Raw genomic sequence first — 26,644 nt, forward strand, 5'->3', positions numbered from 1 at the left:
TATATATATTCCTCCAATATCTGAGCACCTCTATTCTATTAAGAAAATACTAATAAATGTGAAGGAAGGAATAGACAACGCATTGGCAGTAGGGGAGGGATTTCCATACTTCACTGTCAGCAATGGATAAATCATCCACATAGAAAATCAACAAGGAATGTTGAATTGAACCTTACCTTATACCAAATGGACTTAATAGAAATAAATAGAATATTTTATCCAACAGCAGAATACATTTTTATCAGGTGGACATAAAACACTGTCCAGGATAGAGCATATGGTAAGATACAAAATGAATCTTAGCAAATTTAGGAAGAATGAAATAATATCAACTATCTTTTCTGATCACAATGTAATGAATCTAGAAATCAACAAGAAAAAGCTGTTAATTCTACAAATATATGGAAACTAAACAACAAACTTCTTAACAACCAATGGGTCAAAGAAAGAAAAAAGTTCTCTCAAAACCAATGAAAAAGGAAAAACAACACACCGAATCCAATGGGATGCTGCAAAAGCAGCAATAAATGCATGTATTAAGAAATTAGAAAGATCTCAAATAAACAGCCTAACACCTCAAGCAACTAGAAAAACAACAAATTAAGCCCAAATTAGCAGAAGGAACTAAAGTTCAATGTGGAAATGAATGAAATAAAGACCAGAAAAAAAGAAAGTACCAACAAAACTAAGAGCTGTTCTTTGTAAATATAAAATTGACAAAACATAAGCTAAACAAAAAAGATACTCAAAGTTAGAAATAAGAGATATTACAACTGATAATTCAGAAATTCATAGGATCACAAGACTACTGTGAATAATTATATGGCAATAAATTAGATTACCTAGAGTATGTGATGGATATATTTCTAGAAACATACAACCTAACAAGAGTACATCAGGAAAAAAATAGAAAATCTGAACAGGTCAATAACAAATAAAGGGATTGAAGAAGTAATTAAACAGCTCCCAACACAGAAAATCCCAGGCATCCCCATGAATTCTACCAAACATTTAAAGAATAACCTCAATCCTTTTCAAACCTTCCAAAAAAAAAAAACCTGAAGAGTAGGGGACACTTCCAAACTCATTCTACAGACCAGCATTACCCTGAAAACAAAGCCAGATATGGACACTACAAGAAAAACCAACTATAGACCAATATCAGTTATGATTCTAGATGAACAACTTCTCAAAAGATCAGCAAACCAAATTGAAGAACACATTAAAAGGATTATACATCATGACCAACTAGGCTTTATCTCTGGAGTACAAGGATTTTTCAACATAGGCAAATCAAAAAATGTGATATATCACATTAATAGAATGAAGATAAAAATCAAATAATCACCACAACAGATGTAAAAAGAGCATTTGATGAAGTACAACAGCCTTTCATGATGAAAGCCTTTGAAAGATTAGGTATAGAAGGGACATACCTCAACATACTTCAGTATAATAAAGGCTATTGGGACAAACTTAGAGGTAACATAATACTCAGTGAAAACTGGAAAACTTTTCCTCTAAGATCAGCAACAAGATGAGGTTGTCCATCTTTCAACAATTCTTATTCAATATTGGAAGTCTTTTAAATAATTCTTATTCAATTTCTTATTCAATATGGAAGTCTTTCTGAAGCAGTTAGACTTGACAAAGAAATAAGACATCAAAACTGAAAAGGAAAAATAGAATTATTGCTAATAGCAGATGACACAATTTTGTAGATAGAAAATCCCAAAGATTCAACCAAACTATTGGAACTAATGAGCAATTTCAGTAAACTTGCAGGATATAAAAATCAACATAGAGCAATCAATTGTGTTACTATACACTAATAAGAAAACATCTGAAAAATAAAAGACTATCACATTCACATTAACATCAAAAACTATAAAATACATAGGAAAAAATTTAGCCAATGAAGTGAAAAATCTGTGTAAGAAAATTAGAAGACTTTGTTGAAAGAAACTGAAGACGCAAACAAGAGGAAATGTTTACTGTGTTCATGGATGAGAAAAATTAACTTTTTAAAATGTTCATACTACTCAAAGCCATTTGTAGATTCACTGTAATCCCTAATAAAATTCTAATGGCATTCTTCACTGAAATAGAAAACAATCCTAAAATTTTTATGGAACTACCAAGGACCTGAACAGCCAAAGCAATCCTCAGGAAGAAGAACGAAGCTAAAGTATCATACTTTCGAATTATACTACAAAGATATAGTGAGTAAAATAGTATAATACTGGCATAAAAATAGATACATAGACCAATGGAACAGAACAGATATAGCCCAGAATAAATACCTGAATATTCAGTCAACTAAATTTGACAAGGGAGTCAAAAACACCCAATGGGGAAACGATAGTCTGATCAATAAGTGATGTTGGGAAATGTGGATACACACATGCACAAGAATGAAATTGGGTCCCTATCTTATACTACTCAAAAAAATTGATTCAAAATGGATCAAAGGCTTAAACATATGACCTGAGACCTAAAACTCCTAGAAGAAAATGTAGGGAACAAGTACCTCAACATTGGTTTTGACAATGATTTTTTTGGAAATGAAACCAAAAGCACAAAAAACAAAAGCAAAAGTCAGCAAATGGGACTACATCTAATTGAAATGTTTCTGCACAGCAAAAGAAACAATCAACAAAATGGGAAAAGACAACCTACAGAATGGGAAAAATGTTTTACAAACCATGCATCAGATAACAGGTTAGTATCCAAAATATATAAAGAATAAATACAACTTAATAACAGTAAAATAAAGGACAAACAAAAAAACAGGCAAAGAACTAAATAGGTATTTTTCCAAAGACATCCAAATAACCAGCAGGTACATAAAAAGATGTTCAACCTCACTAATCATCAGGAAAATACAAATCAAAACCACAGTGAGATATCACCTTATATCTATTAAAATGGCTACCAAGAAGACAAGAAATAAGTGTAGATGTGGAGGATGTGGAGAAAAGAGGACCTTGGTACATACACTGTTGGTTGGAAAACACATTGGTTCAGACATTATGGAAAAGAACATGGAAGTTCCTCAAAAACTTAACAATTGATCTATTATATGATACAGCAATTCCATGTCTGAGTATATATCCAAAGAAAATGAAAAAAGGCTATAAAAGAGATATATACACCCCCATGTTTATTGTAGTATTGTTCACAATAGACAATATATGGAAACAATCTAAGTGCCAATCAACAGATGAATGAATTAAGATGTACACAGTGTCTTTATGCACATATATATACAACGGAGTATTATTCAACCATAAGAAAGGACATCCTGACATCAGTGACAACATGGATGGATCTTGAAGACATTATGCTAAGTGCAATGTCAGATGGAGAAAGACAAATACTGTATGATATCACTTTTATGTGGAATCTAAAATAGCCAAACTCATAAATACAGAGTAAAATGATGGTCACCAGAGGATGGGGAGATGTTGTTTAAGGGTACAAGTTTGTAAGTAGTAGTAAATATGTCCCAGAGTTCTAATGCACAGTATAGTAAATACAGAAAACATTATAGTCAAACTTGCTAACAGACTAGAACTTATTCCAACCAATAAAAAAATGATAATTATGTAATGTAATAGAGGCACTAATTATGACTACAATGCCAATTATTATATAAATGTATTGAATTAATATGTTGTGTACCTTAAATTTACACAATATTATATGTCAAATATATTTCAATAAAAAAAGAGAAAAATTTTGAAATAAACCAAAATGCATATAAACACTAAAAAACAACGATTAGAGTCAATGAGCTTTGGCTTCTATTACTTGATTCTGATGTTTTCAATATTTCTGCAAGTCACATCACTGAGAACAATCCTATAAACTAATCTAGGAAGCAGAGCAATGATGCCACCAAAGAAAAAAATCATTAAACCTTAAGTTGCATTCATATTATGTTACTGGTATATTTTAAAGAAGTACTAACACATTGACAGTAAGAACAAATTATTATTTGTCTGACTTGTATATTAGAACTGAGTTCAATGTACTGTTTCTAGTATTACTGAGAAACCCCACTAGAACCAAAGACTGATGACAGAGACCAAAAGCAATCATATTTTCCCCCCAGAGTCTGTCTTGGCAGCATAGATTCTCTTTTCATAACCTTTGTAAAAATTGTTGCAATTTGTATAGTCTTAAAAATAGTAAAAAACACAAAACAAACTATGAAATACAAAAGTTCCATTGTAATCAGTCTTAGCCTCTTCCATCAACATTTACCCCAAATGCATTTAATCCTAATTCTTTTCTCCATTCACCCATATCTTCCCAATTCTTCCAACATTCAAAATAAGCCAGACTTCTGCCTAACATATCACAAAACTCTCCCAGATTGCTTAATTTCTTTTCTATAGTTCTATCCTATATATTTGGGTATACTTATACAATGTATTATACAAGGTATTTTTTTTCAACTACTTTTGAAGAAAATCAAGGGCTAAAGTCTTCTCTATAGCTGATCAAGGCACCAAAAAACACCACAAAATGTATTTGTTTGTATGGGACTTTCACTTTTTCAGTGAAGTAGAGCAACTATGCTCACCCACAGTAAACAAGTGGCCAAAAGTGAAGTACTGAGTGAGGTGAGTCACAGATCCAAAATAATCATATTCCAGATAATCAGTGAGATAAGGGTAAGTGCATTTCATATGCCCATATTTTATGAATTTTATGAAAGGCACTGTGTTACTGACACAGGAAAAGTAAAACAATTATTAAAGAATGCAGTTATTAATTCTAGACCTTGGGCAAACCTCTCGGGCTGTAAGTCAAAGTTCTCATGTCACTCCTCATCCATCTCCTTACCAGAGCTGCTGCAGTGGGAGGGGTCAACGGGTCTTCCATTTTTATCAGAGCAGGCGATTGCTCGAAAGCGCGTGCCTTCTCCACATTCTTTGCTGTCTCCTTGAACCCTCAGTCCTCGCTGAGACTCCTTTCTGCCTTCTGGAAGAATGCAATCGGACCAGTTTCCATAAGGTTGAGATATAAATACATCACAAGGACATAGTTCCGTTTCCAATAGCGGGTACAGGGCAGTGTCTTGGCATTTCTCTTTCTTCCTGCTTTTCCCTGTTGCAACAGGAGACATTGGTTAATTTCAGATCTGCTTTTTGTTAATAGTCGCTTATGTTATTGTATTTTACAAGCTCTAAGAATATATTAATTCTTAAATAAAGCCTTTCTCCCCTCCTCCCAACTCTTTTTTGTTATGCAAGTAAATCAGGTAATGGAAGCAACTCCCAAAGGAACTATGAAATTCAAGTTAATTTGAAAAAAAAGTTTGATGCTGAAGCAGTCAAAAAATTCTTAACAGATGTTTGCTATAGAGGCTCAACAGGTCAAAAGTTGTCCATTTATTTAATATTATTTTCCTTTAACTTGGTTGACTCTGTAGAAAACAAAAATCACTTAATTATCTACAAAAGGACTGATTACCTTGTCTCCATTTTCCTTGAAATTAATGGTTGACAGGGAAACCAAAAAAAAAAAAAATGGTATAAATGCTAACATTCTCCCTTTTTAAAATACATTTTTAAGAACAGTTTTATTCAAAGAACAAATATCCTTCTCTACAATACCCTGGATTGAAGCTGAGTGTCACTTCAGTGTAGTGGACAAAGTATAATTTATTTTGGTCCTTGCCATCAGGCAGATAACAAATGCTGACACACACTATAAACTGAAACAAATGCTCAAATCATGTTGGATAATTTAATCTGAGAAAAAGCTTGGCTTCCACTTGAGAGACTTTCTTAACTTAAGTATTCTGGAATATGACTTTACCTTTCCAATTGACTTTGATGAACCTTATAGCTGTGGTTCCATCTTTGAATAATGAAAATCCAGAATCACTCTTCACAGTTGTACTTGATCATCATGTTTAATAGATTCCAAGTCAGCCTATAACTTCATTCAAAATTGCTGCCAACACACTTGCTCTAGATTCCTAAAAATTTTCCTAGATCTAATAACTGTACCTTTTTGTTTCCTCATTAGGAAGTCATTAGGTAGAGTATGGGCTGGTTATTAAAAAAAGAAGTAGGCTGCTTCATTGGTCTATTTCCAGTCTTTATGACTGTTTTAGAAATGCTTGATGTAAGCTGACGCATGAGGTACTTTCTCACTGTCAGATAGTCTAATTACACTTGGCAGTTCCAGTGTCACGCGGATGATTGGCTTTATGGAATGCCATGATGCTATGGCCACAGTAAGGATTCTTACGGACTTGAAATTATCTTGCAGGAGCTTTGGCCCCAACACTGTCACCCTAGGAGGATATATTCACTTGCTTTACCATTAGGGCCACTTACTGAGAAAAAGCTTGAGAAGCATAGACTCTACCATGGCTGTGAGAATTTACTGGATAAGAAATATATCAATAGAGGGTGTTTTAGTCCTTCCTATCAGCATTTAATATGCCCAAGTCTTTGATGCTTCCCAAATGTCCAGAAAAACAGTCTTGTCTCAATTTCCACTTCTTTTTAACTCACTCAACCTTGAAGTCTCAGTCCACCTAGTCCTTGAGACTCCTTCCTCTTGCCCAAGTAATAAAACACAGGAAGTCCTGGACTTTTGTTCTTTATCTCTAAGACTTGGACATTCAGTGATACTTCAGAGTGATGACTGCATCATCATTCTTGAATATCCTTTCCAAGTTCCACCCACCTTACCTTTTGTCCCTCACCTCCACTCCACACCCCACCATCTTTCTGGGCCCATTCTGTCTGCTGAAATTTTCTTCCTCTGTACCTCTCTTAACTAATGGGCTTCCTCAGGCTACTGCTCTAGGTTCTCTTTTATTCGGATTCTACATCTTCACCCACAGAAAGAGTTTAAATCACCATCTATCTTTTTGAAATTCCCTAATCAGTATCTCCAACCAAGATTTCTAGCTCAAGATTCTAAGGCACATACTGGAACTATATAAATGACCAACCCAACCTGGGAAAACACAGACTCATCCTCTTTACCTTACACTCTCTTTCTCTTGCATTTTCTAATTCTACCAACATGATCAAGTCAAAAACTAGAATGTCACACTTAAATCATTCTGTTACCCCACCTATATCTTTTCAATGAAAAGATCTACCATTTCAAATGCCTAAATATCTCTTGAATTAATTCACTGTTTCCATTCTGATACCTCCCATACTGAGCCCACCTCCAAATCTCCAGCTTGAATCATTGCAACACACACTTTTTTATTTTTTATTTTGGTATCATTAATGCACAACTACATGAGCAACAATATGGTTAGTAGACTCTCGCCATTATCACGTCCCCACCACATACCCCATTACAGTCACTGTCCATCAGCATAATAAGATGCTATAGAATCACTACTTGTCTTCTCTGTGTTGCACTGGCCTCTGCGTGCCCCCCCATACACCATGTGTGCTAATCATAATGCCCCTTTTTTTTCCCCTTATCCCTCCCTTCCCACCCATCCTCCCCAGTCCCTTTCCCACTGGTAACTGTTGATTCATTCTTAAGTTTTGTGAGTCTGCTGCTGTTTTGTTACTTCAGATTTTCTTTGTTCTTATACTCAACAAATAAGTGATATCATTTGATACTTGTCTTTCTCTTCCTGCTTATTTCACTGAGCATAATACCCTCTAGCTCCATCCATGTTGCTGCAAATGGTAGGATTTCTTTAATTTGTGGTTGAATAAGTTTCCACTGTGTATATGTACCACATCTTCTTTATCCATTCATCGACTGATGGACACTTAGGTTGCTTCCATTTCATGGCTATTGTAAATAGTGCTGCAATAAACATAGGGGTGCATCTGTCCTTTTCAAACTGGGCTTCTGCATTCTTAGGGTACATTCCTAGGAGTGGAATTCCTGGGTCAAATGGTATTTCTTTTTCAGATTTTAAAGGAACCTCCATATTGCTTTCCACAATGGTTGAACTAATTTACATTCCCACCAGCAGTGTAGGAGGGTTCCCTTTTCTCCAAATCCTCTCCAACATTTGTTGTTGTTTGTCTTTTGGATGTTGGCTACCCTAACTGGTGTGAGGTGATATCTCATTGTGGTTTTAATTTGCATTTCTCTGATGATTAGCGATATGGAGCATCTTTTCATGAGCTGGTTGGCCATGTGAATTTCTTCTTTGGAGAAGTCTGTTCAGATCCTCTGCCCATTTTTTAATTGGATTATTTGCTTTTTGTTTGTTGAGGCACATGAGCTCTTTATATATTTTGTATGTTAACCCTTTATCGGATATGTCATTTATGAATAAATTCTCCCATACTGTAGGATGCCTTTTTGTTCTGTTGATGGTGTCATTTGCTGTACAGAAACTTTTCAGCTTGATATAGTTTCACTTGTTCATTTTTTCTTCTGTTTCCCTTGCCCAAAGAGATGTTCATGTTTATGTCCAAAAGATTTTTACCTGTTTTTTTCTAAAAGTTTTATGGTTTCACGACTTACATTCAGGTGTTTGATCCATTTCGAGTTTACTTCTGTGTATGGGGTTAGACAGTGATCCAGTTTCATTCTCTTACATGTAGCTGTCCAGTTTTGCCAGCACCATCTGTTTAAGAGGCTGTCATTGCCCCATAGTATATCCATGTCTCCTTTATCATATATTAATTGACCGTATATGTTTGGGTTACTATCTGGACTCTCTATTGTGTTCCACTTGTCTGTGGGTCTGTTCTTGTGCCAGTACCAAATTGTCTTGATTACTGTGGCTTTGTAGTAGAGTTTGAAGTTGGGAAGAGAGATCTCTCGTGCTTTACTCTTCCTTTTCAGGATTGCTTTGGCTATTTGGGGTCTTTTGTGGTTCCATATGAATTTTAGAACTATTTGTTCCAGTTCATTGAAGAATGCTGTTGGTACTTTGATAGGGATTGCATTGAATCTGTAGATTGCTTTAGGCAGGATGGCCATTTTGACAATACTACTTCTTCCTAGCTAAGAGCATGGGATGAATTTCCATGAATTAGTGGCCTCTTCAATTTCTCATAAGAGTATCTTGTAGTTTTCAGGATGTAGGTCTACCACTTCCTTGGATAGGTTTATTCTTAGGTATTTTATTCTATTTGGTACAATTGGGAATGGAATTGTTTTCCTGATTTCTTTTTCTGCTAGTTCATCTTTAGTGTATAAGAATGCAACATATTTCTGTGTATTAATTTTGTATCCTGCAACTTTGCTGAATTCAGATATTAGATCTAGTAGTTTTGGAGGGGATTCTTTAGGGTTTTTTATGTACAATATTACATCATCCTCAAATAGTGACAACAGTTTGACTTCTTCCTTAACAATCTAGATGTCTTTTATTTCTTTGTTTTGTCTGATTGCCGTAGCTAGGACCTCCAGTACTATGTTGAATAAAAGTGGGGAGAGTGGGCATCCCTGTCTTGTTCCCCATCTTAGGTGAAAAGCTTTCAGTTCATGTTAAGTATGATGTTCTCACTGTTAAGTATGATGTTGGCTGTGGGTTTGTCATATATGGCCTTTGTTATGTTGAAGTACTTGCCCTCTATAACTATTTCGTTGAGAGTTTTTATCAAGAGTGGATGTTGAATTTTGTCAAATGATTTTTCAGGATCTATGGAGATGATCACATGGTTTTTGTCCTTCTTTTTGTGGATGTGTTGAATGATGTTGATGGATTTTCAAATGTTGTACCACCCTTGCATCCCTGAGATGAATCCCACTTGATCATGGTGTATGAACCTCTTGATGTGTTTTTGACTTTGGTTTGCTAATATTTTGTTGAGTATTTTTGCATCAGGGATATTGGTCTGTAATTTTCTTTTTTGTTGGGGTTTTTGCCTGGTTTTGGCATTGGAGGGATACTGGCTTCATAGAATGTGTTTGGAAGTATTCCCTCCTCTTCTATTTTTTGGAAAACTTTAAGGAGAATGGGTATTATATCTTCTCTAAATGTCTGATAGAATTCAGTGGTGAATCCATCTGGCCAGGGGGTTTTGTTTTTGGGTAGTTTTTTGAATTCCAATTCAATTTTGTTGCTGACAATTGGTCTGTTTAGATTTTCTGTTTCTTCCTTGGTCAGTCTTGGAAGGTTGTATTTTTCTAGAAAGTTGTCCATTTCTTCTAAGTTATCTAGTTTGTTAACAAATACATTTTCATAGTATTCTTTAATAATTCTTCGTATTTCTGTGTTGTCCATTGTGCTTTTACCTTTTTCATTTCTGATTCTATTTATGTGTGTAGATAGATTCCCTTTTTATCTTAATAAGTCTGGTGAGGGGTTTATCTATTTTGTTTATTTTCTCAAAGAACCAGCTCTTTAGTTTCATTGATTTTTTTCTATTGTTTTATTCTTCTCAATTTTGTTTATTTCTTCTCTGATCTTTATTATGTCCCTTCTTCTGCTGACTTGGACCTCATTTGTTCTTCTTTATCCAGTTTCAATAATTGTGACTTTAGAGTATTCATTTGGGATTGTTCTTCCTTCTTTAAATAGGTCTGGATTGCTATATGCTCTTCTCTTAGAACTGCCTTTGCTGTGTCCCACAGATGTTGGGGCATTGTGCTGTTGTTGTCATTTTTCTCCATATATTGCTTGATCTCTGTTTTAATTTGTTCATTGATCCATTGATTATTTAGGAGCATGTTGTTAAGCCTCCATGTGCTTGTGAGCCATTTTGTTTTCTTTGTACAATTTATTTCTAGTTTTATATCATTGTGGTCTGAGTAGTTGATTGGTAGAATTTCAGTGTTCTTGAATTTACTAAGGCTCTTTTTGTGGCCTAGTATGTGGTCTGTTCTGGAAAATGTTCCATGTGCACTTGAGAAGAATGTGTATTCTGCTGCTTTTGAGTGTTGAGTTCTGTATATGTCTGTTAGGTCCATCTGTTCTAGTGTGTTGTTCAGTGCCTCTGTGTCTTTACTTATTTTCTGTCTGGTGGATCTGTCCTTTGGAGTGGTGTGTTGAAGTCTCCTAAAATGAATGCATTGCATTCTATTTCCTCCTTTAATTCTGTTAGTATTTGTTTCACATAAGTCGGGTGTTCCTGTGTTGGGTGCATAGATATTTATAATGGTAATATCCTCTTGTTGGACTGAGCCCTTTATCATTATGTAATGTCCTTCTTTATCTCTTGTTACTGTCTTTGTTTTGAAGTCTATTTTGTCTGATACAAGTACTGCAACACCGGCTTTTTTCTCCCTATTGTTTACATGAACTATCTTTTTCCATCCCTTGACTTTTAGTCTGTACATGTCTTTGGGTTTGAGGTGAGTCTCTTGTAAGCAGCATATAGATGGGCCTTGCTTTTTTATCCGTTCCATTACTCTATGTCTTTTGATAGGTGCATTCAGTCCATTTACATTCAGGGTGATTATCAATAGGTGTGTACTTACTGCCATTGCAGGCTTTGGATTCATGCTTACCAAAGGTTCAAGGGTAGCTTCTTTACTATCTAACTCTCTAACTTTAACTCACTTATTACTTATAAACACAGTCTAATGATTCTTTTTTTCTGAACCTTATTATTCCTCCTCCATTCTTTATATGTTAGGTCTTTTATTCTGTACTCTTTTGTGTTTCCCTTGACTGCTTTTGTGAATAGCTGATTTCATTTTTTGCCTTTAGTTTTATTTGGTTGATCTTCTTTCTTTGCTGTGATTTTATTTTCTCTGGTGACATCTATTTAGCCTTAGGAGTGCTTCCATCTAGAGCAGTCCCTTTGAAATACCCTGTAGAGTTGTTTTATTATGGGCAAATTCCCTCAACTTTTGCTTATCTGGAAATTGTTTAATCCCTCCTTAAAATTTAAATGATAATCTTGCTGGATACAGTATTTTTGGTTCAAGGCTCTTCTGTTTCATTGCATTAAATATATCATTCCATTCTCTTGTGGCCTGTAAGGTTTCTGTTGAGAAGTCTGATGATAGCCTGGTGGGTTTTCCTTTGTAGGTGATCTTTTTTCTCTTTCTTGCTGCCTTTCATACCCTGTCCTTGTCTTTGATATTTGCCATTTTAATTATTATATGTCTTGGTGGTGTCCTCCTTGGATCCCTTGTGTTGGGAGTTCTGTGATCTGAGAGATTATTTCCTACCCCAGCTTGATGAAGTTTTCAGCATTTATTTATTCAGAGACACTTTCTATCCCTTTTTCTCTCTTCTCCTTCTGGTACTCCTTTAATGTGAATATTGTTCCATTTGGATTGGTCACACAGTTCTCTTAATATCCTTTCATTCTTAGAGATACTTTTATCTCTCCCTGCCTCAGTTTTTCTGTTTTCCTATACTCTGATTTCTATTTCATTAACAGTTGCTTGTACCTCATCCTGTCTGCTCTTAAGTCCTTCTACTAATTGTTTAATTTCTGTTATCTCCCTCCAGACTTCATCCCTTAGCTCTTGAATATTTCTCTGCAGCTCCATCAGCATTGTTATAACTTTTTAAAAAATTCTTTTTCAGTAAGATTGGTTATGTCTTTCTTGCCAGGCTCTCTCTCTGGCATTGTTTGAGTGATTTTGGACTGGACCAGGTTATTCTGCCTTTTCATGGTGATAGAAGTGATCGCTGGCAAGTGGCGTGTGTCTCAGCTGGAAGAACAAAGTCCCTTCCTGCTTGCTGGTCACCTCGCCCTTCTCCCCTGCCTGTTCTGGTTACCCACACACAGGGAGCAGTCTCTGGGTTAATTCCCTGAGGTGCCGTGAGGGGGCCAGCTCTTGGGATGGCCTAGGGGGCTGCCAGGGGTCGCAGGTGTGTGGCGTGTGTTCTCCTGAGAGAACAGTGTCCCTTTGTGTTTACTGGACTTTGTGCCTGCTTCCTCTGTCTGTGCGGGCAGCTGCGTACTGGCGGCAGCCTCTGGGTCTGGCCCAGTTAGCTGTGCACTGGGAGAAGACTCTGTGGTTGCTGTGGGAGGGGCTGTTCCCTGGCTGGTCTGCAGCTGTGGTGGGTCAGCTGGTTTGCTTGCAGTGCCAGCCAGGGGGAATGAATGGCAGGCTGCTTATTGCCTTGAGGGATTTTGGGTCTATGTTACCCCCCAGGGGTTTAGGGAGTCTGAAGTTCCTGAAGATTCCCAGCCTGCTGGGCTGAGTGTGCTGTGACAATTCTGTCCAGCTGTTGAGCCCTTGTCACTTTAAGACATTTAAAGCACCCACTTTTCTTTTGTCCCTGGGGAGCTGGCTGTGGGGACCCACTTGCAGTCTCCATCTCGGATTTTACTTTTCTGTTTCTCTAATATCCAGTACACCATGCAATGTGTGTCTGTGCTCCCAGTGCAGATTACTAGGGCTGTTTATTTAGCAGCCCTGTGCTTCCACTCCCTCCCCACTCTGATTCTTTTCCTCCCACCAGTGAGCTGGGGAGGGCGGAGTGCTCAGGTCCCGCCAGGTCATGGCTTTCTATATTACCCTTTTCATGGGATGCTGAGTTCTCTCAGATGTAGATGTAGCCTGGCTGTTGTACTGTATCTTCTGGTCTCTCTTTTAGGGATAGTTGTATTTTCTGTATTTTCAAAATATATATGGTTTTGGGAGGAGATTTCTGCTGCCCTACTCACATCACCATCTTGAGCACCTCCCTGAATCCTTCTTATAACTGCAACAGATTCTTCCACGATCTTACTGCAATTGTATCTCATTCCTTCCACGTATTTTGCATACAATAGCAGAATGAGCTCATGAAGATGGAAATCTGATCACATCATTCATTCACTTAAAATTCTTCAGTGATTTGCCACATTTCATGAAAAGAAGTCTAGGTTCCTTGACATGGCCATCAAGGATCTAGGCCCATTAGTATCTGCCCCCTGCCAATGTTGCACCCCTCTGCCTCTGGTATGTTACAAGATAGTCATATTGAGCATCTTCCAGTTCCTGAAAACTCTCATTTGGCTTCTGGGCTTTGTGTGTCTTACTCTAGAAATTCTTATCAGTTCTAACCTCCCTCCATAGCTTAGTTAATGCTTGTTTGTCCTCCATGTCTAAACTAATAGATTACTTCCTACAAAAAGCCATCCTTGAACACTCTTCACCTTAGGTCTGGAAAAGGTGCTCTTCCATACTTGCCTAGCTTGTGGTAGGCAGAATAACTTTCCCAGATGTTCACATGCTTATCCCTGGAAACTGATTACGCTACCTTAGATGGCAAAATGGACTTTGTAGATGTGTCTAAGATATGAACTGTGAGATGATGAGATTCTTCTAGATTATTTGGGTGGGTCAACCTAACCACACAGCCTTAATATCAGAGAACTGTTTCTGGCTCAGTAGAGAGGGGATATGACTACAGAGGAATGAGCAGAGAGACACAATGTTACCAAATCACAGATGGAAGAAGGGAGCCCCAAGTCAGGGAGTGTTGGCAGCCTCCAGAAGCTAGAGCAGGAAAGATTTTCCCCCAGAGCATCCAGGAAGGCATGCAATCCCACCAACATCTTGTTTTTGATCCTGTGAAACTCATGTGTGACTTCATACTTACAGAACTGTAAGATAATAAATTTTTGTTGTTTGAAACCATCAAATTTGTGGTACTTTCTTACAGCAGCAGTGAGAAACAAATACAGCACCCTATGTAATGGCTATTGTAGCAGGTACTATACTGTGTTGTAATTGTAGTAAAAATCTCTATCTCCCATTAGACTGTAAGCTTTTAAGTTAGGATCGTGTCTATTCCCTTGTAATATTCCCAAAGCCTAGCAAATGTAAGTGGTAAACAAAAAAGGTTCATTGAATAATTGATGAAAGGAAGTTTAAAAAAAGGGAGAAAGAAGGAGGGAAGAATAATAGAGAGAAAGAAAATATTCACCTATAAAGCAACCAAAAGTTACCGAATGAACAAATATTCTGTACAAATGTATACTGTCTCTGTGATATCCTTCTTAATTACATGGCATCACTATTTGAAGGACTTGAGGAATTTAGTTAATGTAGAAATGGTTCTTGAGAAAATTATCAGTGGTCCTTTACTTGATTGAATTATAGTCAAATTTCAGCATTGAACTTTGAATTCAGAACAGAAAAAGCAAATCCCTGATTCAACTCTAAAGACATTTTTTTTCTCTTAAGTCAGAGGGAAATATGTGACTGATTCCACAAAAACATAAAACTACAAATATTAATTATGTATTAGCTATCCATTTATTTTTTTGTGTGTATATACACACACAGACATATATATGAAAACCTACACAAATTTCTACTTAATAGACTATTTTCAGTGTTGTGAAACAAAAGCTCTATTTATCATTTAGTCTAAAACCTGTAATGATCTAATTTAGATACAACACACACAAAATGCAGCTACTGAGTTGAAGCCTCTTGTTAGAAAGGAAAAGGGTGAACACCCTAGATGGTCCTCTGTTCAGTGGAATGGCTGGTATTTGTGTCTGTATGCTTCTCCACGTGTGTCTGTATTAAAGAAAGAATCATATTTCTTTACAGTCTGAGTCCATGCCTTTTACTATCATTAGAGACTGGAACTCTCAGTTTATAGGTCCAAAATATCATTAGTGAACCCCCAAGATAAAATAAAAATAGCCACTAATTAAAAACTTTCCCTCTAAAGGAAATTATATTTTATCTCAATGATAATAATGGGAATTGCTAGGATATGGCCTGTGAAGCATATGAACAGGCTAACTGAGTTTCATTAAGTTGCCCTCTGAGCTTGAAACTATTTGTCATACACATTCTATCCCTTTATATTATTCTCTATAAGAAATTTATTTCATCTAGAAACACAAGCAGTATTGCATAAAATTATATATGCATATAATTTTGTGTACTAGAGAGACAAAATACCACACTTTATTTCATGTTTTTATCTGTTATTATATGTTTCACCTATACTTAGGAATGGGCTTCTGATTTGTGTGCAGGAATCCCGTTGAAGGCTCTCATCAATTAAGTAAATCCATTAAAGTGTGTTAAATTTGAAACATAATCTTTCAAGCAATGCACTCTAACAAAGGGGTCTTGAAACAAGGAGAATTAGCACTTGAACTGCTCATAAGAACAAATGGTCATCTGTGCTTAATTCTTCAATGTCAACCCCAATTTTATTTCTCAATAATTATTTTGGCATTTTCCTTTTGTTCTTCATTCTCTGAAATAAGTTTTCTGCACATACAAATACATATACAATTAAGAGAAGCTATAGCATATTTATCTAGGAAAGTAATGCAATACACTAATGTATCAATTACTTGTACAGTACAGGCAAAAATTGCTCCAGGACCTCGACTGAACTACTAATCGTTTTAATTTCCATTAAATTTCATGGATGAAAACACAACCAATAATAGTATACCACAAAAACAGAACCTATATATGCAATTTGATTTTTGCCATATATACTAAAAGCTTAAAATGTCCAATTGCTATAGACAAAAGATAACACTACAGGTTATTAGATCTGCCTTTGATGTGTTTCAGAAATCAGTGTCTGCTTTCAACTTGCTGAGATCCTAGCATGACAAAATACCATAAATTTTGCCATTAACTACCCCAAGGCAGTTGGTGGATATGTTGCCATTTTTGACTACGGAGATCATAAAGCTGTACAGAAAGGACTTCATTGCTATAGAATGGTTCACGTCTTTCATTAATTTCACAAATATTAACTGAGCACACATCATGTTCCAGGCATAGGAACAGAGGATACATAATGTCAGGGAAGGGAAGGGAAGGAGGAGGGAGAGTCCTGGTATAATTTTTTGCCTTTCTGGAGCTTATGCATCCATGGGAGGTTCAAACCTGCAACACTTATCTGAAGCTAGGCAGTGAAAGGCACACCCTACCTGTTAGCTGTCGCCGTCGACTTCGGGTTGTTTCACAACCCATGGAGCAGGGTGTAAACTTGGACCAAGTAGTGAAGATGCAGTCATCTCGACAGGGGACCATGCATTCTTGCACCAGGCGGGGCATGCCATTCGTCTGCTTGAAGCATTCCATCATTTCTGCTGACTGGTTTTCATCAGAGATGCATGAGACAGCTTAAAAAAAAAACACAGATTATTTTGTTATTATTTTGATTAAATCTTCTGCTACTGGTTCTTTGACAATATAACAGAATGCCCCAATGTGTGAAAATTTGGTTATTTCTGTGATTGCCAAAAGTGCTCAGCATAGCTACCTATTTCTCTTTTAAAACGAAATGTTTATTGTTGCTAGTGAAGGTAACTGAGAACTTAATTGGTTTCATTATTAGTCTAAACCCTGTATTGACAGCAGCCAAAATAACTTAGAATAATTTATTATATGTCCTGTTACTGAGCACCTGATCTCTAAGCATGTGAACTAGGGAAGAATCTGTAAGAGAGTAGTAATGGACAAATAAAAGACAAAACTGTTAATATATAAACTCTCCCCAAGACTTGAATTTTGTTCAAATGGTATTTATGAAGGTGGACCTACCTACTTTCACTTTATAGACCATATTTAAAAAGGAATGTCTATAGTTTATAAACTTTTTTATCCTTATTAACATTTCAGGATCTGTTAAATTTCTTAAATATTTTCCATGTGTAAGCATAAACTATCCAGATAATTCCCAATACAGATATCCTGCCAATTGCAGATAGCTATTCAAAGCTTATCTCACATGCATTCCACCTGAATTTCTCTAATTATACCATAAAACAACTAATAATATCAAAGTAAAACATTTATGAAATTTTGCTTAATTTTGTATTTGGTTCTTCAGATTGATGACATTCTACTCAATTATAAATGAATAATATTTTTGTGCATCATTTATTTGCCCTAATTATGGACTCTCTAAGGATATGTCCTATGTTCTCTAGACCAACATTGCTCAATCTTGGCACTATTGACATTTTAGGCTGGATACTTTGTGTGTGGGGGTACATCAGTAGGTCTTGTGCATTATAAGATATTTAGCATCTTTGATTATGCCAGTAACACACATCCCATACTCTCAACCCCGAGCTGTGAAAATCATAAAAGACTCCAGACTTTTAACAGTTGCCTCCAGTTGAAAACTACTCTTCTAAACTGATTGTTAACTATGGATGTCTATGAAAACATGGAATCTATGGCTTCAGACCTACTGTATCAACATCTCTAGGGAACAAGTCTAGGAATATTTTTGTGTTCAAGTGTCCCAGGTACTTGTGATTGAGCTTGTCCACCCACATTTGGTATGGTGCCTTTGGACATGGTGTGTGTAGTGGATATTTACTGAGTCCATTATCCTAAAGAAAACATAGTTTGGGATAATTTTTACCACAGCTTTCTAAAGTTTAAAGGGATAAAGTTTCAAACGATAAAGTTATCCTTGAGATAACTATATAAATCACAGCGTAGCATCAATGCTGTTAAGAACTCTATATAAACTTCTTTAATACAATGTAAATACAAATAGGTCCTTGTAGCTGCCAATTCTTCTTACATTCTGAATTCCTTTCCTTATTCTGAGCACAACGGAGGGCAAATCAATCTGAATGTCGTACTTTTTAAAATAGAACTGTTGAATGCCAAACCCATCTAATGCTTTTGGACCAAGAAATTAGTTAAAATGCCAATGGATGCACACGCAATGCTTCCCAGTTTGAACATCTGCTCTGTGGCAGGTGGGGTTATTCACTGATTTTGAATCATTTTTGTTTTTATTTACCTCCTAGGAACAAAATCCATTGCACACCAAGCCAACATCACCTGCATTTCCTTTGTTGGGAATATTACAGCCATTAATGATGAATAATCCAAGATACTTTATCTTAAGTATGGTACAAGCACATGTTACTTGAATTACATGTTTATATAACCAATTTTGAGTCAGTTTAGCAGACTTTAACCTTGCCAAGTTATTTTTTTTTCCCCAAGATGACAATGCACTGAATAATATGGAAGGGAATTTTAAAAACTTTTAAAAAGCATTGCTATTTGAAATTTGAACCCCTAAGTTTACACAACAAAGTGTTTTTTTTCCAGTAAAAATACTCATTTATTATAATTTTTGGAAAAGTTTAGACTGTGAAAGGTATGATAAACATTCAGTGATATTTTGAAGTTCTGCAACCAAATTAGAAAACACTGGATTTATGAATGTCTATATTGAGCCATTTTGCATTAATGAAGGAAAGCATAAGAGATTAAGAAAGAACAGCTGTAGCATATGATGTCATTCACAGACATTTTTGTCAAGTGGTATGAAGGCAAATACCAACTCAAAACATCTGAGAGTTATGTGAGCTGAAATGAGTTAAATTATTTATGCTTTAGTGTCATTTTAAAAATGAATATAATGAAAGCACCTGTGATAAAAAGCTGTGAGAATTCTTTAAACAGTGTCCCAGATCTACTAAAGACAAAAAAAAATGCTATTGAACAATTATCCTTTATATCTGTTTTATAATTTGTTTCAAATTGAACAGGCCAATATTCTCCTAGCCAGTACATATGCACATACTCTCACTCTTCATTACTCATTTCTTCCATGGCATCCTCAGAATCGGAGGGACAAAGGTGAGGAGAAAACTGTGGTTGAATCTTCACCTGATTCTGGTGCTGTACTTAAATTCACCAGTAGTCATCAATGTATCAGATATGCCCTAAACATAATTCACTGCATTAGCAGAGCTATGAAGAGCAAATTAGATCTGTCACCATTATGCAAACTGACATAATAGAGCAGTCTGAAGGAGACATTGTAGAGCTCTAAGGGCCAAAGAATGAGTTCAAAGTTGAAGCATGAAGTTTGACAGCACCCCTGTTAATCTGAAAACCACTGCTCTATGTTATTATTGATGATCTACTAACCCAAGGGTGAGTTGCAACTGACACCCTACAGATCATGTAATCATCAGTTTAGGCTAAGCATTATGGTTTTCAGATTTCTTCAAGGTTCTAATTTCTTTTCAAGGGTGAAAAGAATCACTGAAAACAAAAAACAAAAAACACGGAAGAGTTAGGTTAAAATTTCCTCCTTGGGAATGTTCTAGTATAAAAGCAATCATTTAGTTAATATTTATTGAATGACTGGGTAATGAATTATACTAGAGAAGGGGGAAAACACTGAAGAAATAGCAAGCAAGAAATCTGCAAGACTGGAAAACCATCAAAGAAAACAGATACACAAAAGAAATGAAGACATTTACAGTAAATGAGGATAACTTACAGTTACAAATGCAACCCAGTTCAGAGGCTTCTTCCATTGGGCAGCTCATGCGAAAAAGATATTTCTTTAAATGTGTTTATTTTTAGCCTACAATATGGTTTTGTGACCAATACTAATGGTATATAGACTCTGTAAGTTAATGTTTTTGAGAAATAAATCAGAGGTAGTGAAGTGTACTAATAAAAGTCTAGACGTTGGTATCAAACAGAATGGAGGGAGGGTGACTCTCCATTTCTTTACTGTTACCTTGGGCAAGTTAAGTGAACTCCTAAGACTCAGCTCATCCACACAATGGGATGATAACATCTACATCATATGATAAATTGATACAGATGAAGTGCTTGGCACAGTACTATGCCCTTAGTATATTTGTCCTGTGAGTTATCTACTATGATGGAGGCTCTTGGAAATCAACTGTAACAGACAGCAGGCAAGAAGAATCCACCATCACTTTTCTTGATTGCTGGTTCAGGTAGAATTTTCCAAACACCACCAAAGCCAAAATTTGGACCCTCAAAAAGTATGACTGGTGTCCCCCCTTGAATCATAATGCTGAGGTAAGCAGCCTCTTCTAAAGACTGTATGACCTACCCAGTGATCCTGTTATATTTCCAGGTGATGCTCTGTGCATTCGGCTTACTCTCTACACAAATGAGGCCTATAAGCTATCACTTGAGATTGCAACTCCAGTAAAAGCCAGAAACTACAGTCTAAGGACTATTAGGAAGTCTTTCCAAAAGCACCAAGATCAAAATATTTAACAATGCTGAGGAGGTTCAGAGAGGAGAGTAAACATTTGCACAAAACGGTGCTGGCCATCTTTACTTCCCCCCACCTCGTTTACTGAGGTGGTTTACCCAGCAGACACAGGTACCGTGCCTCTCTGTGCTGAAGCTGAATCACAAGCATTTTAACATCCAAGTAAGATTTAGGGCATATATAAAATTTTTCTGACTATTAGAACCATTGAGGCTTCATTACTGATCAAAAGAGGAGTGAACATAAGGCAGAAAAAATATTTTCTATCCTTGGATCAGGAATAAACCTGGTTAAGGTCACTCAGTCCACCTCTGTGGTGGTCTAGATGTTAGGCTTTGCTTCTACACCTGCATCTTTATTACCCACACCTTCTGTTCTAATATATCTAACTGAACTGATCTATTAATGCATGCATCCATTCACTTGCACACAACATATATATAACTATGAACAATTATAAAAGCATTGTGTACATACACACTTATATGTGTATGTATAAATAATATGGCTTCTTGAAGGCCACAGTAGTGGCAAGGACAGGCAGGTAGACATAGAGTAGCACAATACTGTAGTTTCCCTAATGGTGATAATCCATGGGAAAACCTAGTATAGAAAGGACAAACGGGTACTCCAGTCTTGAACGGAAAGGATGTGTAAAGGGCAGGCAGGAAAACATTAGACATTACAGAGAATTTGTTAGACATCTGCTATTTAGTTAAACTTTGAGTCCCAGGTTCTTTGGATTACAGCAAATCCCTTGAAGGCCACAACCTAGAGAAAAGATGTCTCTTCATGCATTTTAAGCATTTAAAATACTGTGCTATGTGTGTGGGAAACATCTTTTGATTAGAAAGGAAGAGGCACTTACCACTGACCCTTCCTGTCATATTTCTACCTGGCTTGAATTGTTTAAGAAGAGTGACAATTCAATGCTTAATTATATTTCATTGGTTAAATTTGTAATATTGTTGTCTTTGCTGGAGCAAAATTGTATTCCTAGGTAAAATTTGTTAAGATAGCTCCAGAACAATCTTGTTGTTGGGCATTATTTGAAATGTACCTACCTTAAGCTTTGGGCAGAACGCTCTCAGAGTAGCTGCCTGGGAGAGCTCAGTACTCTTGCTAGGGACTAATGGAGAAGCAGGGGCTTAGCCAACCCACTCAGACATGAGCTTTCAGACAAAAATGTCATCCAGTATGTGGGTGTGGAAGGGGGACCTCAACACTTCCAAAAATCTCCATGAAGCCTGAAGTCACATTTTCCTATTCGTATTGCCTAATAACATACATCAAACATAGAATCAAGTTCAGCTTCTTTCTCTTTCTCTTAATTACTATACAAGCTTAACTTGGAAAGAAAAATCACCAAAAAGGGGAATAGATTAACTCACTGTTTTCCCCTGGTATCTGATTCTTTTCAGTTCTAGCAGCATGAAAAAGAATGCCCTGGCATGAAATATGGTAATTTAACAAAAGAAACAAAGAAAGAACCTATATGAATTCTATGTTGGACCAAGTTTTTCAAAGAACTGTTGTTAATGTGGGATGGTTAGTCAGCCTTCTTAGACTTCAATAATGACAAAAATCAGATTATTAAACAGCTGGTGTTTCTGCCCCTATCACCTCTAGACTCTGAGAGACACCCTGTGATAAGTTTGTCTTCTTCTCAATTATGATATGAAGGGGGTGGGAGGTTGATGGCCTTATGAGAAGAAATGATAATGCTCTGCCCAGGAAGACTAAGCAAGCGATAGAAGCTGTTACTCCCGATCTGCCCAAGCTCATCACCTTCTCCAAGGACACTCACATTACTTTCTTGAAGTTGCTCCTGACTGGAGTTTAACTCTAATAGTTGACAAGAAAGGACAGGAAGGATCCCTTTCAAGAGGTCATGACTTCCAGAAAATGGCGGTGACATGCTAGAAAACTAGGACACTGAACTTGGCTGTCCTGCACTATGAGCTGCTTCAGCTCAGGTACAGAACTCAATCTACATGCACCTCAAGGAGAGGCTAAGCAGCAACTGCTCAGCTCAGCCAATGTTCAGACAGCGTGCTCTGTATGCCAGGCCCTGGACTAGTGGTCTGGGAAACACAGGGGTGGGATGCACAGATGAAAGAAATGTAGAAGTACAACTTCACTGCACTCAGGGTCCTACAAGAATACAGCACCAGGGTCTCAGGTACTGGACAGTCCCAGGAGCCTTCCGGGAAGGAGTGACACATGAATGGGTAGGATGAATCCAGTGTTAATAACACAAAGCCAGGCCAGGGGCTTGACACTCCACATGCCTGTGCAGAGAAACAAGCAATAGGGTGGGCTGGCTTCCTGCCTTTGTTATACACATTCATAGGACTCTTTACTTCCCCTTTGATAAGCCTCCTAACACATATAATTATGTGTTCCATGTCTGTGTAGTGAGGTGTGGATAAAATGAGAGTTCCTGTGGCCAGGATTCTCACCTGGCCATGGTTGACTAGCTCACTGCACACCTGTGGGCAATACATGGCTGTTGACTCTATAAAAAGAGCTCCACCCAGTGCTCTGGGTGACATGGTGGCAGGGCTGCAAGGCTGCAGGAGAGCAGAGGCTGGAGTGGTGGCAGCGCCGAGGACAGAGGCCCAGAGGATGGCTGTGTGGACAGAGGGGCCCAGAGGCAGAGACCAGCTGGCTACATGCAAACTCACTGAGTGAACAGGAGTTTAGCGACTGACCTGCCACCTAGAAATAAAGTTGGGTATAACCCTTTCACCCCAAGAACGTTTGCTGTCAATTTCTTTGGTCACATCGAATCCATAGTTAACTTGCCCAGGGCTGAAACCCATTGGCAAGACATGAGGTCACTAATTAAATGACTTTCTACCAGGTTGTCTCTAACATGTGTGGGGCCCAGTGTTAGAACACAAAAAGAGGTCACAAACCACAAGTCTGAAGACTTAAAAGTGAGTTGCCTTTAACAAACATGTAATAGATAGGTTCTATTCTCCTGCCTTAACATAAATGTCTTTATAATCACTTAGAAAACCAAGTCCCAATAAAATTCTGGGACAACTTGGAGTGTCCCAGTGTCAGGCTGGAATGTGGTAGGGGACTGCAAGCCCTGGCCGGGGTCTCTGGTCTGTCTCCTCACTTCCAGCTGGATTCTAAGCCAGGAGGCACCTTCTTGCACTTGACACTGGGCACTGCAGTCAGTCCCCCAATGTTCAATTCAGAAGTCAGCACCCCTTGTCCACCCCTCAGGCCTAGGATATGCACCCAGGCAGTGTACACTTTCCTCAGAGGTCAGACTCAGAAGAGGCCCCTGAGAGTCCCTGAAGCTGGCTCAGGGCCACTTGGCCAGAGGATCCCCCGGGCTCTTACAGGGCTCCATGCCTGTGAGAGCACACAGAGGTGAGAAGGTGGCCCAAGAGGGCCCTCTAAGGCACGGAGGCCAGGGAAGGCCACCTCTTCCAACATCTGAGAGCAGAACTGCACTCCATCCCAATGAGTCCATTACTGACAGATGTCATCTTCCTTAAGAGCTCCTTTCTTGGTAGAGAATTGGGAGGTACAAGGGTCAATGAGAGCTGCCTCAGTATGGGCCATCTGAAGTGGTTTCCTGTCTAACAGTGCTTTTCAGGTGAATGCACAGTGACCCCCTTTCAGGCCCGTGCCCTCCGCCTCCCCAGGATGGCATCTGAGTGTCTGTAGCAGCCAGAAGAGTCTCAGATCTGCATAAAGGTCCTTCAGGAGCTCACTGGGTTTTAGCCAGCATCTACAATGAGTGGCCCTTATCCACTTAGTGACAGCTTGTTCTGGTCACATTCCCTGCTAGAGTCTCATCTCAGGCTGAAAACTATCTCATGATGAGACCCTCTGCCTGGTCGGGGGCTCCCATCCCCTGATGAGGCCTAACCCACCTCGGTACCTGCTGGTGTGGAATATCCTGCGGGGGCCGCATGATCAGTGTCCTGGGAGATCCCAGGTGGGTAATCTCCTGTTAAGCCTGCCAACTGGCACCACCAGCCACATATCCTCCTCGTGGCACCAGGGAGCTCATGGAGACTCTGAAGCCCAGGAAACTTAGGAAACACCCCGGGGAGCCAGTAAGACCCTCCTTTTGGAGGGGGGCTCCCGGAGGGCATCTCTCCCCAGAGTTCCAAACAGGACAGGGAGCAGAAACCATTGAGCTTTCTTCTTTTTCTGGACCCAAACCTTCCACTCTAAGGACATCAGCCCCAAGTCATGGAATCCGTGATGCCCACTCCTCCTGCTCCACTTTCCCCTTCCCTTAACATCTCCCACCATGGCAGGAGGAGAAACGCTCCTCCTTCCTGACCCTGGGGACCCCCTTACATCGCACCCATCTCCCTCTGAGGCGTCATTTACCCTGTCCTTTTCCTGAAGGCATAATGGCACACAGGATGCAGAGAGAGAAATCTGACAAGGGTAGGGATATAAGAAGCACTTTAAAAATATGAAGCCTGCCAAACACACAACATAGCAACAGTGCTGAGGCCAAGGAGAGTGGAGCCTGTGGCTGGATGACATGTTTACGAATAAATGACTGAAACACATTGACGTGTAACTAAATACAGGAGATGCATTCCTGGCAGCCCACCATGGAGTGTGAGGCGGCAGTCAATGTGCCCCCAGGAGAGTCAGATATTAGGTGGTCAAGGATGCTAATGCTCTGCTGGATAACCCTGCACCACTGCTGCTTTAGTATCAAAAAACCCCATGACTTTTTTTTTAAGCATTTTAAAAAATTTTGTTACCATTAATCTACAATTACATGAAGAACATTATGTTTACTAGGCTCTGCCCTACCCCAAGTCCCCCCCACAAACCCCATTACAGTCACTGTCCATCAGCATAGTAAGATGTTGTAGAATCACTACTTGTCCTCTCTGTGTTGCAAAGCCCTCCCCTTTCCCCCACCCACCACATTATACATACGCTAATCATAATACCCCATTTCTTCTTCCCCGCCCTTATCCCTCCCTACCCTCCCATTCTCCCCAGTCTCTTTCCCTTTGGTAACTCTTAGTCCATTCTTGGGTTCTGTGATTCTGCTACTGTTTGGTTCCTTCAGTTTTTTCTTTGTTCTTATACTCCATAGATGAGTGAAATCATTTGGTATTTGTCTTTCCCTGCTTGGCTTATTTCACTGAGCATAATACCCTCTAGCTCCATCCATGTTGTTGCAAATGGTAGGATTTGTTTTCTTCTTATGGCTGAATAATATTCCATTGTGTATATGTACCACATCTTCTATATCCATTCATCTACTGATGGACACTTATGTTGCTTCCATTTCTTGGCTATTGTAAATAGTGCTGCAATAAACACAGGGGTGCATCTGTCTTTTTCAAACTGGAGTGCTGCATCCTTAGGGTAAATTCCTAGAAGTGGAATTCCTGGGTCAAATGGTAAGTCTATTTTGAGCATTTTGAGGAACCTCCATATTGCTTTCCACAATGATCAAACTAGTTTACATTCCCACCAGCAGTGTAGGAGGGTTCCCCTTTCTCCACAACCTCACCAACATGTTGTTGTTCACCTTTTGGATGGTAGCCATCCTTACAGGTGTGACATGATATCTCATTGTGGTTTTAATTTGCATTTCTCTGATAACTAGGGATGTGGAGCATCTTTTCATGTGTCTGTTTGCCATCTGAATTTCTTCTTTGGAGAACTGTCTGTTCAGCTCATCTGCCCATTTTTTAATTGGATTATTTGCTTTTTGCTTGTTGAGATGTGTGAGCTCTTTATATA

The 26,644-nt window shown here is 38.1% G+C and overlaps 1 protein-coding gene across 1 annotated transcript in view; it reads right to left on the reverse strand.

Annotated features, from left to right (window-relative positions):
* Positions 1 to 26,644, reverse strand: part of THSD7B (thrombospondin type 1 domain containing 7B) — a 918,476-nt gene that overhangs the window by 243,516 nt on the left and 648,316 nt on the right. The window contains exons 13-14 of the mRNA XM_036886655.2: positions 16,788 to 16,982; positions 4,855 to 5,118 (exon numbers count right to left, since the gene is read on the reverse strand). Coding sequence (XP_036742550.2) covers positions 4,855 to 5,118; positions 16,788 to 16,982 — 459 coding nt within the window. The remainder of the gene's footprint in view (positions 1 to 4,854; positions 5,119 to 16,787; positions 16,983 to 26,644) is intronic.

This window comes from Manis pentadactyla, chromosome 8 (assembly GCF_030020395.1).
Source record: "Manis pentadactyla isolate mManPen7 chromosome 8, mManPen7.hap1, whole genome shotgun sequence".
In the NCBI taxonomy this organism is placed as follows: domain Eukaryota; kingdom Metazoa; phylum Chordata; class Mammalia; order Pholidota; family Manidae; genus Manis; species Manis pentadactyla.